We start from the raw sequence: 16,425 nt of genomic DNA, 5'->3' as shown, positions 1-16,425 counted from the left end.
ACGCCATTTTTCCCGTCGCAAATAATGGTGGAAAAATCACTTTTCGCGACGGCACGTAATTCCCGTCGCTAAAAGTGATTTTTTGAGACGGGAAAATTACCGTCGTTAAAGGCTCTGGCATCATATAAGTATTGGCGACGGCATGGTTTACCGTCGCTAAAGGTGTCCTGTACATTCAATAAGGCAGCTTTTGCGACTGTGTTGGTACCGTCGCAAAAGCCTATTACTGGTTTTTGCGACGGGTTCTTCTCCCGTCTCAAAAAATAAAAAAAAAATAAAAAACCCTGTTGATAAATTAATAAAAAAATTAAAATAACCTGTATTAGATAAAAAATTGAAAAATTACAGAATAATATAAATACGTACATAAACAAAAATTGACAAATAATGAAAATTAATAATATTGTTCAATTCATAGCAATACAGAAATAAAAATTCAGAACAATAACGTCGCATAATACATACATAATGTTGCTCCCAAATTTAAATAACATAAATCAAAATCAAAATCAAAATCAAAAGTTTTCGTCTTCATTCGTTCGTGGGTTACAAAAACAAAAATTAGTCATAATCTTGATACGCCCGCATTCCAGAAAAAAGCCAACTGCTACTCAGGAAATATCTGAAAAAAACAAGATAAAAATAATTAAAAACCATATAATGTGTTAATATTTTAATTATAGAAAAATATAAAAAAAAATTGATTACTATATAATTAGAAAGATAGTTTAGTAAATAATTTTGACAAACCGAAATCCGGCTCTAACTCCCAAACCGGGAACCCGATTCGAGCCCCGTCTTCTCCCACAAGTCTCTCGTGCCTAGGCGGTCGTGTGTGCCAAGTTTCGTGCTAAACCGACGCCGTTTGGTGATTTTGGGGCGTTAACGCCTCGAATTCAAGTTTCTTAAGGAAGTTGTTTACCTAAAGTGAAATCCGGCTCTAACTCCCAAACCGGGAAGCCGATTCGAGCCCCGTCTTCTCCCACAAGTCTCTCGTGCCTAGGCGGTCGTGTGTGCCAAGTTTCGTGCTAAACCGACGCCGTTTGGTGATTTTGGGGCGTTAACGCCTCGAATTCAAGTTTCTTAAGGAAGTTGTTTGCCTAAAGTGAAATCCGACTCTAACTCCCAAGCCGGGAACCCGATTCGAGCCCCGTCTTCTCCCACAAGTCTCTCGTGCCTAGGCGGTCGTGTGTGCCAAGTTTCGTGCTAAACCGACGCCGTTTGGTGATTTTGGGGCGTTAACGCCTCGAATTCAAGTTTCTTAAGGAAGTTGTTTGCCTAAAGTGAAATCCGACTCTAACTCCCAAGCCGGGAACCCGATTCGAGCCCCGTCTTCTCCCACAAGTCTCTCGTGCCTAGGCGGTCGTGTGTGCCAAGTTTCGTGCTAAACCGACGCCGTTTGGTGATTTTGGGGCGTTAACGCCTCGAATTCAAGTTTCTTAAGGAAGTTGTTTGCCTAAAGTGAAATCCGGCTCTAACTCCCAAGCCGGGAACCCGATTCGAGCCCCGTCTTCTCCCACAAGTCTCTCGTGCCTAGGTGGTCGTGTGTGCCAAGTTTCGTGCTAAACCGACGCCGTTTGGTGATTTTGGGGCGTTAACGCCTCGAATTCAAGTTTCTTAAGGAAGTTGTTTACCTAAAGTGAAATCCGGCTCTAACTCCCAAACCGGGAAGCCGATTCGAGCCCCGTCTTCTCCCAGAAGTCTCTCGTGCCTAGGCGGTCGTGTGTGCCAAGTTTCGTGCTAAACCGACGCCGTTTGGTGATTTTGGGGCGTTAACGCCTCGAATTCAAGTTTCTTAAGGAAGTTGTTTGCCTAAAGTGAAATCCGGCTCTAACTCCCAAGCCGGGAACCCGATTCGAGCCCCGTCTTCTCCCACAAGTCTCTCGTGCCTAGGCGGTCGTGTGTGCCAAGTTTCGTGCTAAACCGACGCCGTTTGGTGATTTTGGGGCGTTAACGCCTCGAATTCAAGTTTCTTAAGGAAGTTGTTTGCCTAAAGTGAAATCCAGCTCTAACTCCCAAGCCGGGAACCCGATTCGAGCCCCGTCTTCTCCCACAAGTCTCTCGTGCCTAGGCGGTCGTGTGTGCCAAGTTTCGTGCTAAACCGACCCCGTTTGGTGATTTTGGGGCGTTAACGCCTCGAATTCAAGTTTCTTAAGGAAGTTGTTTGCCTAAAGTGAAATCCGGCTCTAACTCCCAAGCCGGGAACCCGATTCGAGCCCCGTCTTCTCCCAGAAGTCTCTCGTGCCTAGGCGGTCGTGTGTGCCAAGTTTCGTGCTAAACCGACGCCGTTTGGTGATTTTGGGGCGTTAACGCCTCGAATTCAAGTTTCTTAAGGAAGTTGTTTGCCTAAAGTGAAATCTGGCTCTAACTCCCAAGCCGGGAACCCGATTCGAGCCCCGTCTTCTCCCACAAGTCTCTCGTGCCTAGGCGGTCGTGTGTGCCAAGTTTCGTGCTAAACCGACGCCGTTTGGTGATTTTGGGGCGTTAACGCCTCGAATTCAAGTTTCTTAAGGAAGTTGTTTACCTAAAGTGAAATCCGGCTCTAACTCCCAAACCGGGAACCCGATTCGAGCCCCGTCTTCTCCCACAAGTCTCTCGTGCCTAGGCGGTCGTGTGTGCCAAGTTTTGTCCTAAACCGACGCCGTTTGCTGATTTTGGGGCGTTAACGCCTCGAATTCAAGTTTCTGAAACACAAAGATGTATTTTAGCTTAGAATGCAAAGATAAATTGTATACCTGATCTTCTGGTGGTGGTGTATATGGATTCTCGTCTTCTGCAGATTCCCTAAATGCCCGGTGGCCACTCGATGCATCAGGAACCTATGTTAGTCAGTGCATAATGTGTTAATCATATTCGAATTTCATACATAATCTTGAGTGAAAATTGAACTATCAAACAATTGTGATGTTTATATGGAACCTGTCTGTTGGGATCCACACTCGCCCCCTGTGACACAAGGGCCATCATCTCAGCTCTCATCTGCTGCAAATGTGTAGAGAACTCTGCTCGCAGCTCCTCCCTCAACTCATCCCTTAGCTCAGCACGAACCTGCTGCGTGATCTGATCAATAGTCGATGGATGGGGTGTTGACTGTGATGGCCCAGCACCATCCTTATACACCACTCTGCGAGGCACGATTCTCCCGTATGTGCGACAATATCCATGTCTGTCATGACCTATCAACTCATGGAAAATGGCATTCCTAGCCTCCAAAGTCCGACCATCCTCAGGTAGCATAGAGAGTTGACGCTTAAACTCATCCTGTATTGAATAAGACACACAAGTATACGCGAAATTAAGATGGTTGACACACAAAAAATAAACTTTAAATACAATCAAAGGTGTTTGGAAACTACCAAGGTCTGGATAACCTCTGGGTCATCTACTCTACGTGTCATAAGCCAAACATTCATCTTATCAGTAGACTCCCCCTTACTGGTCATCTAAATTTTTTTTTAGAAATATGAAAATTAGAATCCAAATAATTTGCAAATATACAATGTTTATTTATATAGAAAAATAAAACAATAAAATGTAAACCTCATGCCGTATCTGAGAGAAAGTAGTACGCCCTGTGGCATGAGCTATGCCGTGAGCTCGCCGATTTTTAGCGTTCCTACTTGCAATTTTCTATAACAAGTTCAACAAATGTAAGTATGTAAATATGATTTGTATGTTTACATATCATAAATATAACGTAATTGTATACCTCAGCATCGGAAGTACGCCAATACTCTACAAGTTGTTCCCACTGGCTTGGCACAACGTTCATAGGAACATCATCCTTCAGATTAGGATCAGAGCTTCTAGGCTTGAAATACTTAGCCTTAAGCTTGTTCTTGTGATCCTTCCATATGCTGTTGCAGTTTTTCATGCAGATTGGCTTGTACTCCTCTGGACATATATTCAAATTGTCCTATAAAACACAAAGTTTAAGGCTAAGTATAACACAAATTTGGAATTCGAATTTGTGGACAAAAATATACTTTTACCTTCACATCCTTCCAGATAGCATCAACAATATCATCAGGCACACTGTTCCAGTCAACAAAAGTAAGAGGAACAATGTTACCATTCCGAACAATAATGCCAAGTTGAGTAGTTAACTTGGCCACGTTATCTCCTATTGGGCAGTAATTTCCATCAAATTGTATGTGCAGCTTTTTACCAGTACCCCACTCTTTAATGCCCTTGGCACATCCTCTACCACGCCTACTCGAGGTCGATGAAGAACTAACATGACCTGCGATATACAATAATAACAAACAATATGCAATGGTAACAACCAAATGCAAATTTAAATAATGTGAATACAAATCATATCAAATAAACCTGATGTGGGCTGTGAAGAAGTCGAAGGGTCTGCAAAATACAATGAGAATAAACAAGTTATATATAATGAGCATAAATAAATGTATGTGTAAATAATTTTCATGCAACTCAAAGCAAATTTAAATACCTGCGGATGGCTCATAAACTGATGATGATAGCTGCTGTGGTGCCATTGATGGTGGACGCACCGATGGTAGGCGTGGAGGCCGAGTACATGGTAGCTGCTGTGGTGCCACTAATGGTGGTCGATACGGTGGTAATGGCCCCTCAGATGCTAGTGGCACTAATGGCCCCTCCGATGCTGGCCGATGTGATGCCTCCTCTAATGGTGGTGCTACTGATGTCCTGTTATGTAGCACATCAGACATCATGCGCCGGGGATGATCAGGCTTCCTCTTCCTTCCCATAATAATCTTCAAGCAATATAACATTAATTGACATTAGAAACATAGACAATGGTTTGTCATCAACTATAATATGACATGATTTGAACTAATACAATTACAAAGACAAAGTAAATTAAGAAATTGATGATTAACTACAACCTTGGCCTTAATTGAATTACTAATGTTGATTACATATCAGCCTATTTGAACATCAACTGTTTCCCCTTCTGCGGCTTCCCTCACCCAACCAACTTCTTCATCACGAAGCATTATATTTTCTTCCAATTGTTGGCTCATGTATGGCTCGATTTGTGGATCAGTTGAACTCATATCAAATAAACCTCTTTGAGACATCTTCACCACGACTTGCCAGTCTGGTTGTAACGGGTCTGCAACATACCAAACTTGCTCTGCTTGGGACGCCAAGATGAAAGGTTCATTGGTAATTTGATCATCTCGGTACAACAAATGATTGAAGTTCACCAACGTGAAATTGAAGACATCTTCTTTCTTTCCGTGAATGTTGTCAATCCAATCACACTTAAACAACACATGTTTCTTCTCATTGGAATATCGAATCTCAACAATATCTGTCAATTGTCCATAATAGTACACAGACCCCAGACGAGGATTCTTGTCTTTTCGACTAGCATAACTTATGGTATCTGCCTTCAAAGCTACACCACAATTTTGTGTGGCTCGACGATCATCCATGGCCTTTACTCGATACCGAAACCCATTCAGTATATACCCGTTGAACCTCCTTGCCAGGTTATGAGGACCATTTGCCAATAGAATAAGCTCTTCAGAAAGTATGACATCAGTAGTCCTTCGCAAAGTTTGGACCTATTTAACACGAAATGTAAAATTTAAAATGTAGATCGACTTAAGTAACTAGAATCTATAGAGTTAAATACATACATGTTCCTTGAACCAAATGTGAAAAGTTTCAAAATGTTCACGCCGAAGTTGATGATCGTCGACACGAGGCATTTTGAGCTTAAGTACTTCAAGGTGTTTGCTGTGTAGATTGAAATTTTAGCCATACAAAAATTTTAGTTGAAAATTCAATAAACATAATAAAATATTGAGTGAGTGACTTAACCTACTTTATGAATGGTTGAACCGCGCTTGTATTGCATAAGATGTACCGATGAGCTTGTACCCAAGAAGTATTATCAAGATAAAAGCTTGTGTTTTCACCAGTAGCATGACCCAAATTATCAGCACCACTATAGTTCCTCACGGGTCGACTAGATTTGGTTTCCACATCACTGAGATATTGTGCACAAAAATTCATGCATTCTTCCATAAGATATCCTTTAGCAATTGATCCTTCAGGACGAGCTCTATTACGCACGTATTGCTTCAAAGTAAGAAGATACCTCTCAATTGGATACATCCATCGAAACTGAATCGCTCCACCCAATAACGCTTCATCAGCTAGATGTATAGGCAAGTGCTCCATTATATCAAAAAAACTCGGAGGAAATATTTTCTCTAGATGACAAAGTGTTACAGCGATACGATCTTTAATGTATTGCAAATTCGTCGCACGATTCACTTTCGAACACAATTGTCTAAAGAAATTGCTCAATTCAATCAAGGGTTCAATTACATTCTTCGGTAACGATCTGCGAATAGCCAATGGAATAAGTTGTTGCATCAGAATATGACTATCGTGGCTCTTAAGACCCCCAATGCTTCTATCATGTAAGCGCACACGACGTGATATATTGGATGAATACCCGTCGGGAACTCTTACTTCCTTCAACACTTTCAAGAACAAATCTTTCTCATCCTTGGTCATCGTGAATTGTGCTGGTGGTAAATAGGCTTTATTCGACCCTCTTAACTGCAAATGTAGGGGTTTTCTAATATTCATATCTTGTAAATCACGCCGAGCATTAACACCATCCTTCGATTTTCCTGCAACCCCTAATATTGTCCACAACACATTGTCACAAACATTCTTCTCTATATGCATCACATCGAGGTTGTGTCTTATTAGATTGTGCTCCCAATATGGCAATTCATAAAAGATACTCTTTTTCTTCCAACTATGGGTGCGATGTCCAGCTTTCTCCTTCTCTACCTGTCTCCTATGCCTCTCCTTAAGGTCATCCCTATTGTATTGGGTTAAAATACCCTCAGATTCTAATTGTAGCAACATCTCAGTTCCAGACAACAATTTTGGTTTGAGTCTGACTTCCCGACTACCATCAAATGATACTTTATCTTTCCGGAATTTATGGCCAGTAGGTAAAAATCTGCGATGACCCAAGTATGATTGTTTCCTACTATGCTTCAACCAACACGATGTAGTTTCCTTATTGCAACAAGGACATGCATATTCTCCTTTAGTGCTCCATCCTGACAAGTTTGCGTATGCAGGAAAATCACTAATTGTCCACAGTAAAGCTGCATGCATTTGAAACATTTGATTTGTTGATGCATCAAATGTTGACACACCCTCATTCCATAGTTCTTTCAACTCCTCAATCAACGGTTGCATATAAACATCAATCTTGTCACCAGGTCCTTTCGGGCCGTCAATAAGCACAGATAAAATTAGAAATGGTTGCTTCATGCACATCCATGGCGGCAAGTTGTATGGAATGAGCACAACAGGCCAAGTGCTATGAACTATGTTCATCGTCCTGAATGGGTTAAAACCATCAGATGCTAAGCCAAGCCTTACACTTCGGCAATCATTACTAAAGTCAATATTCCGACGGTCAAAATCTTTCCATGCAAGGGAGTCAGCAGGATGCCTGAAGACACCATCATCAGTTCGTTCCTCTGCATGCCATCTCATTAACTTGGCCGTCTTGGATGACATAAACAACCTCTGCAACCTTGACTTTAAAGGAAAATACCTCATCTGTTTTGCAGCTACTTGTTTGCCACCTGTGTTAGGACCATTTGAACCACCATCACCATTTGATTTCCATCTAGAACTGTTGCATATGACACATTTATCAAGATTGGCGTCCTCGTTTCGAAACAACATGCAACTGTTGGGACATGCATCCCACGTCTCATACGTGAAGCCCAAATCTGTTGTGACCTTTTGAGCTTTATAATATGAGTCCGGGAGTTTCACACCCAACGGAAACGCCTCATTCAATAACTCAAGCAACATGTCAACAGACTTGTCCGTCCACTGATTAAGCACCTTCAAATGTAGAAGTCGAACAATGAATGACAAAGATGTGAACTTCTGACAACCCGGATACAATTCACTTTGTGCATCTTGAAGAAGTTTGAAATACTTTGCAGTCTCTGCATTTGGACCGAGCTGGGGTTCAGATGCACGGGGATCAGGCCCCTGTGGTTCATCACCCTCAACACTTGTACCGACATGTGGATTTCCCATAGCCCCTTGTATCATTCCAATCATATCATCTCCAATGTCTAAATTAGCTAATGTTTCATTCTCTCGATTACTATGCAAAGATATGTAAGATTCCCCATGATTAATCCAATGTTTGTATTTTTTAAAAAAACCATTCAAAATCAGATGCTCCCGTACACCATCTCGTACAAAATAGTATCGATTCTCACACTTCCTACACAGACAACTGATCATCGAACCTTCAACCCTATTGGTGTAGGCAAACACAAGGAATTCATCAATCCCATTAATGTATTCACTCGACATCCTATTTGGCAAATCAATCCAACTCTTATCCATCATCTGTACACATCCACAAGAATATCTCACCAAAGTAACTCTAAATATAATACCTACACATAAATATTCACTCGACATCCTATTTGGCAAATTAACGAAATGTCTAAAATTCCTATTTAAGAGCATATGATTTGGAAAAAATAAAAAAATAAAAAACTTGAAGGATTGAATGGTAAAATTGATAATTTATGGATGAAATAGAAAAAAAAAATTGATAATTTAAACTTAAAGGATTAGAGCATATGATTAGAGCATATGATTTTGACAAACTATTTCTAATTAGAGCATATGATTTTGACAAACTATTTCTAATTAGACAAACTATATATATATGCATATAATTTTTACTGATTTTGACAAACTATTTCTAATTAGAGCATATGATTTGGAAAAAATAAAAAAATAAAAAACTTGAAGGATTGAATGGTAAAATTGATAATTTATGGATGAAATAGAAAAAAAAAATGATAATTTAAACTTAAAGGATTAGAGCATATGATTAGAGCATATGATTTTGACAAACTATTTCTAATTAGAGCATATGATTTTGACAAACTATTTCTAATTAGACAAACTATATATATATGCATATAATTTTTACTGATTTTGACAAACTATTTCTAATTAGAGCATATGATTTGGAAAAAATAAAAAAATAAAAAACTTGAAGGATTGAATGGTAAAATTGATAATTTATGGATGAAATAGAAAAAAAAAATGATAATTTAAACTTAAAGGATTAGAGCATATGATTAGAGCATATGATTTTGACAAACTATTTCTAATTAGAGCATATGATTTTGACAAACTATTTCTAATTAGACAAACTATATATATATGCATATAATTTTTACTGATTTTGACAAACTATTTCTAATTAGAGCATATGATTTGGAAAAAATAAAAAAATAAAAAACTTGAACGATTGAATGGTAAAATTGATAATTTATGGATGAAATAGAAAAAAAAAATGATAATAGTTGAAGAGATATAAATGAAAACAACCATAAAAATAATTAAAAAAACTTAAAAACACTAATTGATAATAATTGATAATAATTGATAAATGTTGATAATAATTAAAAAATAAACAGTTTTATATATATATATATATATATAGACAGATTTATTAATAACCATGAGACAAATCTGTTATATATAGACAGATTTCAGATTTATATACATATATATAGACAGATTTATTAATTAAAGTATGTTCTTAATTAAAGTATGTTATTAATAAACAGATTTATATACATATATATAGACAGATTTATATATATATATAGACAGATTTATATATATATATATATAACAGATTTATATATATAGATTTCAGATAAACAGATTTATATATATATATAGACAGATTTCAGATTTATATATATATATATATAGATTTATATACATTTCAGATTTATATATATATATATAGATTTATATACATTTCAGATATATATATATATAGATTTATATACATTTCAGATTTATATATATATATATATATAGATTTATATACATTTCAGATATATATATATATATATAGATTTATATACATTTATATACATTGCATATATATATATATAGACAGATTCATATATATATATACACAGACCGAGAGAGAGAGAGAGAGAGAGAGCATACGCAGAGGGAGAGAGGGTCGTCGCCGGAGCACCACTCTTGTCGCCGGAGCCGTCGCCGCCGCACCACCGTTGTCTTCCTCGTAGGCCGTTTGGGAAATTTGGGGGTGAAGTTAGGGATTTGGTGAGGAGGATCGAGCGGGAGGCAGAAGGAAAAAGGGAGGGTTTTTTTTTTGGACTTTTTGCGACGGTATGATGTACACCGTCGCAAATAGAACGAAAAACGGTGCCGTTTGCATTAATCCTTTTTTGCGACGGAAATTTGCCGTCGCAAATGATATATGCCGTCTCAAAAAAAAGGTTTTTTGCGACGGTTTTATTTACCGTCGCTAATACTTCCCCATTTCCGACGCCTCCGCTTAGTTTCATTACCGACGGGTCAGTACCGTCGCTAAAGGCTATTATTTGCGACAGTAGAAGTTACCGTCGCAAAAAATGGTTTTTTGCGACGGGGGGCGCGGCGTCGCTAAAAACCCCGTCTTTTTTGCTATATTTTCCTGTAGTGACGCAACATAATATATAGCACAACATATATAAAAATACCAACTTTACTATTTTTATAAATAAGATTACATCCTTGTCTAAAAATCAAAATATGTTAGTGTCTCATCCCTGAGGTACAAAAACAAAATAGGGATCAGAACCCATCATAGTTAGCTTACAAAAGAATTTTCTTCTCCAAAATCTAGAGTTGTGGGTCAAACAACCATGGTAAGTAGTATTGCATGAAAAACTCAAATTTCCATCCTAACTGGACCACACCAAAACAAACCCATGCGGCCTGGACTGTGTAAATGGGGACGGACTGTATGTAGCCCCAAAACGCTCAATCGAAGATCCATCCAGGTTGCTCAATGTATGATAGGTCATTACTAAAATCAACATTTTTAATATTAATATTTCCAACAGGTTAGGGACATTGGTGAAGATGTAGTCTTTGGGGTAAACATTTCCCCTTCTGGCAACAAAATCTAGAGGCAAACGGCCAATGATGTAGTGCGAGCAGTCATATCCTGGGGCAAGGTCGAGGACACGGGTGGGTCTAAGAAAATGTCCACGTGTGTAGGCAGGGGTCTACCTCCATAATAGGTATGGTACATCAGTAGGATCGGTCTGTATATATATTGGTCGACTCATCAATTGGGCAAGGTTTGGATACAGTCTCCTAATTATATCCTCCAAGTCTCCCCATCCTTCAGGTGAAGTGGGAGTGGGGTGCTCTGCTAAAATATCCTCCAAATTAATGGCCTCAAGCTCCTCTTAACTGCCGCATTAAGGTTAATCTCGGACATTCCTACAACACCAGAATAAACGTGAGATTTTATAGAAAATGACTAACGTGGCAGGTAAATGTTTGTTATTTGTTTCTTTAGTTTATTATTTATTTTATCATGCAGTTATTTTATTTCTTCTTCTACTTCTTATTATTATTATTATTATTATTATTATTTATTTCTTAGTCCTAACCATTGCTCTAATACCACTTTTATCACGACCCCACCTCAGGAGCTGAGGGCTGAAATCGCAACTTGTTAACTAATTCTAATCGTAGCAAATTAAATGGCACAAGTGAAGGCAAATAGAAATAAAAATAATTAAACAAAATATTTACTACATTCTACTATTTTGATAAAAGAAGGTACATCTACAGGACTTTTATTATTTTATTATTTAGTGACCGACAATCAATAAAAAAAACAAAAGGAAGAAAATAAAAGAAAAACAAAATAACGGATCAGCATCAAACTCTTGTGCGGGTTCCACTACACGAGGTTACGGGTCTTCCTTACATCTCATCACCTGAAAGGATAACAGTTATAAGCACACATCAGAGTGAACAATATTATGCCAAGAGTATAGGGAACACAAAATAACCATGGATCGTTAGTCAAGCTAAAACAGTAACATAACTTAATTTGAATAAACAAATAATTTAAGTGTCAAAAACTAAAATACATAAATTATGTAAATAAATAACTATAACCACCGTACAAAACAAAACAGAGCAGAGGTCACCGGAGTGACAGTCAAAACAGAGGTCAATGGATCCATGACAAATAGAAGACCACAAAGTGGCCAAACAGAGGCCAATGGTTATTTAAGTCCCCCAAGGTATGGAACTCCCGTGGTAGTACTTACAAAAAATAATTATTTACAAAATTATTGTCAAATAATTTTTAAAATTTAAACAAACATATCCATGAATTTCATTTTAAGCAAATGGAGTTTAGAAAATAATTAACGTAATTGAAATATAAATAGAAATTACAAAACATAGCTTGTATAAAATAAATTATGATAATTCAAAAAATATATAAAATATATTATGATAACTCAAAATATAATATAACATACATTAATATTGATATTTTACGTTACCGAAATTTCCCCTTTTTTTACTGGCTCTCAAAGCACCCTTCTTCCGTTCCTTACTTTTGTTTCTTATTTTTAGCTGGTTAAACTATGCTTTATACTCTTATTTATACTAGTGTTGCTACTGTAAACTTGTGCCATGTTTCCTAGGTCTATTGTCCGAGGAGCTAAACCCCCTAAGCCTTATCTCGAAGTAACTTAACTACCAAGCATGTAGGAGATAAGTCTAGAGTTCATGCCTATTTACACATTGGCCCAAATATCCAAAATCATTACGCTTTTTTTTTTTTTAATTTCTGTTGAGCTGATCTACAACTTTGCTTAATTCTATATTTATCCTAATTAGTATAATAATCCCCTAATTTTAAATTAAAATACATGTTTGTCATATACATTTATAAAATTCAATATTTTATTCTACATTTGTTCTTATTATATTAATTCAATGTTTGAGGTGTCACAAATTGTCTTTTCACATTATCGTAATTGAATTTGTAAATATAAAATTGTGAATCTCTAGTATTTTTCATACAATAATACATAATTTTATAGTTGAGTTTTTCAAAAATTCAAATATAAACTTGATAGAATTTGACAAGCTCGTGAGACTCGCCACAAGTTATGTTTTATTGATCCGAATTGTTCATTTTGTACGACCCTCCATGTAAATTTTATCATGATTGTCTAAAAACAATTATTTTTAAAAATATATTTTCCGTTTATTTTTTCAAAGACATGTGATAAAATAAAAATGCTATGCTTATCAGATCAATCTAATTTTTTTTCTATGAATGATATATATTGAGGATTCTACAAAATTAATAGTTCGAATCATCAAAATAGAACTTTTGGTAAGCCCCACGAAACCGCCAAGTTCTCTCAAATTTAAACTCAACTCTAATTTTAAAAGTTATAAATTAATATTTTTTATATAGATGGTCATACTCCTACAAATCATTACAAAAAATTAAATTGAATAGACACATCTATTCATTAAAAGACAGTTTATCTTCTATATAAGGTGTAATTTTTTCATTATTTTTCACATATACAACTTTTTTACTTATGTTTACTATACAAGAGATAAACCAACCACTTTTTGTTAACACACATTTGTCTTTGTTACTAGAACTTCTACAAACTTAAAATTTTTACTAGAAATTTGTCTAGAAAATACATGTGTGATTGAGATTTATTTTAAAAGTAGGAGCCATCATTTAATAATTGAATCTAGATTATTCATAAGGACTCTCGATAAATTCTGAGTTAAGTTTCTTCTTTTTAACAATTTCTACTTAGTTATTCATCGACCAAATCACATTTGTACATCTTCAATTTACTTTATATCAATGGTTCTACAGTTTTTTAATGCTGAATCTCTCTCTTTTTACACCCACTATGAAATATTGTTTTTGTGATTGATTGATAAATCCATATAATATATAAATTTACTATAAAATATTATTTTTCTAATATCTGTTTCCTTTATATTATTATAAAGCTTTCCATTTAAAAAATATGACTAAATATGTATATCACCACTAGTTCGAGTCTTGTCCCAAGCAAGACTACATCCTTTCCTAGATTATGTACATGTACCCAAGAAAAAAAAAAAAAGTTTGATAAAAATTTGATGGGGGCAATTGGAAAAATTGTTAGTGTACAAATTAGACACAACATTATGATATAGAGAGTCTAATTAAATATTTGGACCTTGTCTCATTTAAAAGAATTGTATCCGATTCTATAATTAAATTATGTGTTCATAAAAAAATAAGTTAGCTGTGATGGAAGCTTTCCCACCTCCATAAATACCAAGCTCACTCTAATGGCTTGTCCAAGTGATTTTCAGGGAAGAAGATGAATATGCCTCTCTCTCTCGCTCTCGCTCTCTCACCCAAGTGTACATATATAGGAGTTAGAAGATAAGTATAGTGGTTTCGCTTTGTGGTGCTCGTAATAGCAAGAAAAGAAACAAAATAGAAGGCATATCATATACATACAAAAAAAAAATCCCCATTTTACCAAAAGCTTCACTTGATCTTGATATATCCATTTGAGTTTGAGCTATATTTTCCAACTTTTCCACAGCTTCTCTCTCCTCCCCCAGCTCCCTCCTTCAGCATATAAAGATCTTGACCAGTTGAGGTATGGTGGTCCAACATCATATGATATATATCCACTTAAATTTTGTATCTTTATGTTCATATCTATCTATCTATAAATACATATGTATGAACATACATGCTCACAAATGCGTTTTTAGATGATTCTTGATAGCTGTCATTCCATTTTTTAGTTCCATTTTTCTATGTTGATTGTTGAGTTTACTTTGTATACTTAATTTCAATGTATGACCTAGCAGGTTTTTTTGTTGTCACAGATATGAGGATTTCATTCTCAGCAGCCATCAAACAAGCACAGCCCCTTGTGAGTTTCCCTCCAGGGATACTTAACATGGACCCCTTCATGGCCCGGCCGCACAGCAAGGACAAGGTGGTGGTGGTGGTGGGGGCCACAGGCACCGGAAAATCAAGACTTTCCATCGATTTAGCCACCCGGTTTCCGGCAGAGATTGTAAATTCCGACAAAATGCAAGTCTATAAAGGCCTAGACATAGCCACCAACAAAGTCACCGATGAGGAGCGCCGCGGGGTACCCCACCATTTATTAGGCGTTGTAGACCCTAATGTGGAGTTCACTGCCACCGATTTCTGCCACCATGCCTCGTTGGCCGTGGAGTCCATCGTAAGGCGGGACCGCCTCCCGATCATCGCCGGTGGGTCCAATTCTTACATCAAGGCTCTGGTGATTGATGACATTGAATTCCAATCAAAGTATGATTGTTGTTTTCTTTGGGTGGATGTTTCATTGCCTGTTTTGCACTCTTTTGTATCCGAGCGGGTCAATCGGATGGTGGAGATTGGTTTGGTGGATGAAATTAGAGGGATTTTCGATCCCAATGCTGATCATACGAGAGGGATTAGGCGTGCCATTGGAGTTCCTGAAATGGATCAATTTTTGAGAGAAGAACCAAATGTTGATGACGAGACTAAAGCTTTGATGCTTAAGGAAGCCATTGAGAAAATCAAGTCCAACACTTGCAAATTGGCTTGTTGCCAATTGGAGAACATCTTGAGGCTCCAAAACCAGTTGGAGTGGAGCATGCACCGCCTTGATGCCACCGAAGCATTCCTCAAAGGCGGCAACAGCGACGGTAACAACATCTGGGAGAAGTCAGTGGCGGGGCCTAGTATCCTACTTGTTGACCAATTCCTCTACGAAGAAGGTTTTGGAGCATTCCTCACCTCCCAACTTCGATTTCTATGGCGGCAACGGTTGTAGCAGGGGCAACTATAAGTCATGTCCCTATTACAGTGGTTGCTACCGCAATTCACTAAGAGTTAATCAAGTTCACCCAATTTAACTTGAGTTGGAATAAGTAATAAATCTCAAAAGAATTATTCAATAATTTTGAAATATCAACATGACACATGTTGATATGATACTCTCAACCAATAAATCAAGGAATATGGTGTTTGCGACAAATACATTTAAGTCAATGCCACTTTTTCAAATTTATTTTAGTATTATTATTGGTTTGGGAATATTATTTCAGCATGTTGAATTTTGAGTTGATATTTGGTAAATGTTGAATAATTATTTGAGAAAACAATTTGATGCCACGTGGTTGGTTTTTTTTTTTTTCTTTTTTTTTTTGTCCCCAAGAGCGGTTGCTGTCGAGGTCGTTAACTACCGATATTTGGCGGGCATTACAGTTGGAAGCAATTTTGGAAAAATCCAAGCTGGCAACTAATTTTGGTACCGTGTGGTGCGGTACATTGTAGATTCTGTGAGGATCCAATAAAACAGTGTAGGCCCCACTTCTGTATAGCTGTGTGTAAGAGGGAGAATGAGATTTTTATTTTTCTTTTTAATAATTTTATTTGTGCTTGGTGTGCCTTGTATTGACATGAGCTGTATTATTCTTAGAGAG

The 16,425-nt window shown here is 37.0% G+C and overlaps 3 protein-coding genes across 4 annotated transcripts; 1 reads left to right on the top strand and 2 right to left on the bottom strand.

The window, feature by feature from the left end:
* Positions 1-377: 377 nt before the first annotated feature.
* Positions 378-3,572, bottom strand: LOC145794964 (uncharacterized). The gene is made up of 5 exons (XM_082877462.1): positions 3,541-3,572; positions 3,357-3,443; positions 2,920-3,261; positions 2,736-2,819; positions 378-622 (listed from the first exon to the last, which is right to left on the bottom strand). The coding sequence occupies exons 2-5, from the start codon at positions 3,441-3,443 to the stop codon at positions 608-610; spliced, it is 528 nt and encodes a 175-aa protein (XP_082733588.1). The 5' UTR covers positions 3,541-3,572; the 3' UTR covers positions 378-607.
* A 1,010-nt stretch (positions 3,573-4,582) lies between these two features.
* Positions 4,583-6,256, bottom strand: LOC145794963 (uncharacterized). Of its 2 annotated transcripts, XM_082877461.1 has the most exons (4): positions 5,828-6,256; positions 5,640-5,739; positions 4,878-5,564; positions 4,583-4,745 (listed from the first exon to the last, which is right to left on the bottom strand). In XM_082877461.1, exons 1-3 carry the CDS (start codon positions 6,184-6,186, stop codon positions 4,914-4,916), a joined length of 1,110 nt encoding a protein of 369 aa, XP_082733587.1. In that variant the 5' UTR covers positions 6,187-6,256; the 3' UTR covers positions 4,583-4,745; positions 4,878-4,913. The 2 variants fall into 2 exon arrangements, with proteins under 2 accessions (XP_082733587.1, XP_082733586.1); XM_082877460.1 differs by having other exon boundaries at positions 4,583-5,564.
* Positions 6,257-14,266: 8,010 nt separating this feature from the next.
* On the top strand, positions 14,267-15,898 carry LOC114277550 (adenylate isopentenyltransferase 5, chloroplastic). Its single transcript, XM_028219445.2, has 2 exons — positions 14,267-14,576; positions 14,812-15,898. The coding sequence occupies exon 2, from the start codon at positions 14,814-14,816 to the stop codon at positions 15,771-15,773; it is 960 nt and encodes a 319-aa protein (XP_028075246.1). The 5' UTR covers positions 14,267-14,576; positions 14,812-14,813; the 3' UTR covers positions 15,774-15,898.
* The last annotated feature ends 527 nt before the right edge of the window (positions 15,899-16,425 follow it).

The sequence above is a fragment of the Camellia sinensis genome, chromosome 7 (assembly GCF_055761805.1).
Source record: "Camellia sinensis isolate YWXY chromosome 7, ASM5576180v1, whole genome shotgun sequence".
NCBI lineage: Eukaryota > Viridiplantae > Streptophyta > Magnoliopsida > Ericales > Theaceae > Camellia > Camellia sinensis.
Note: the sequence above shows the minus strand (reverse complement) of the source record. Positions and strands in the feature narration are given on the sequence as shown.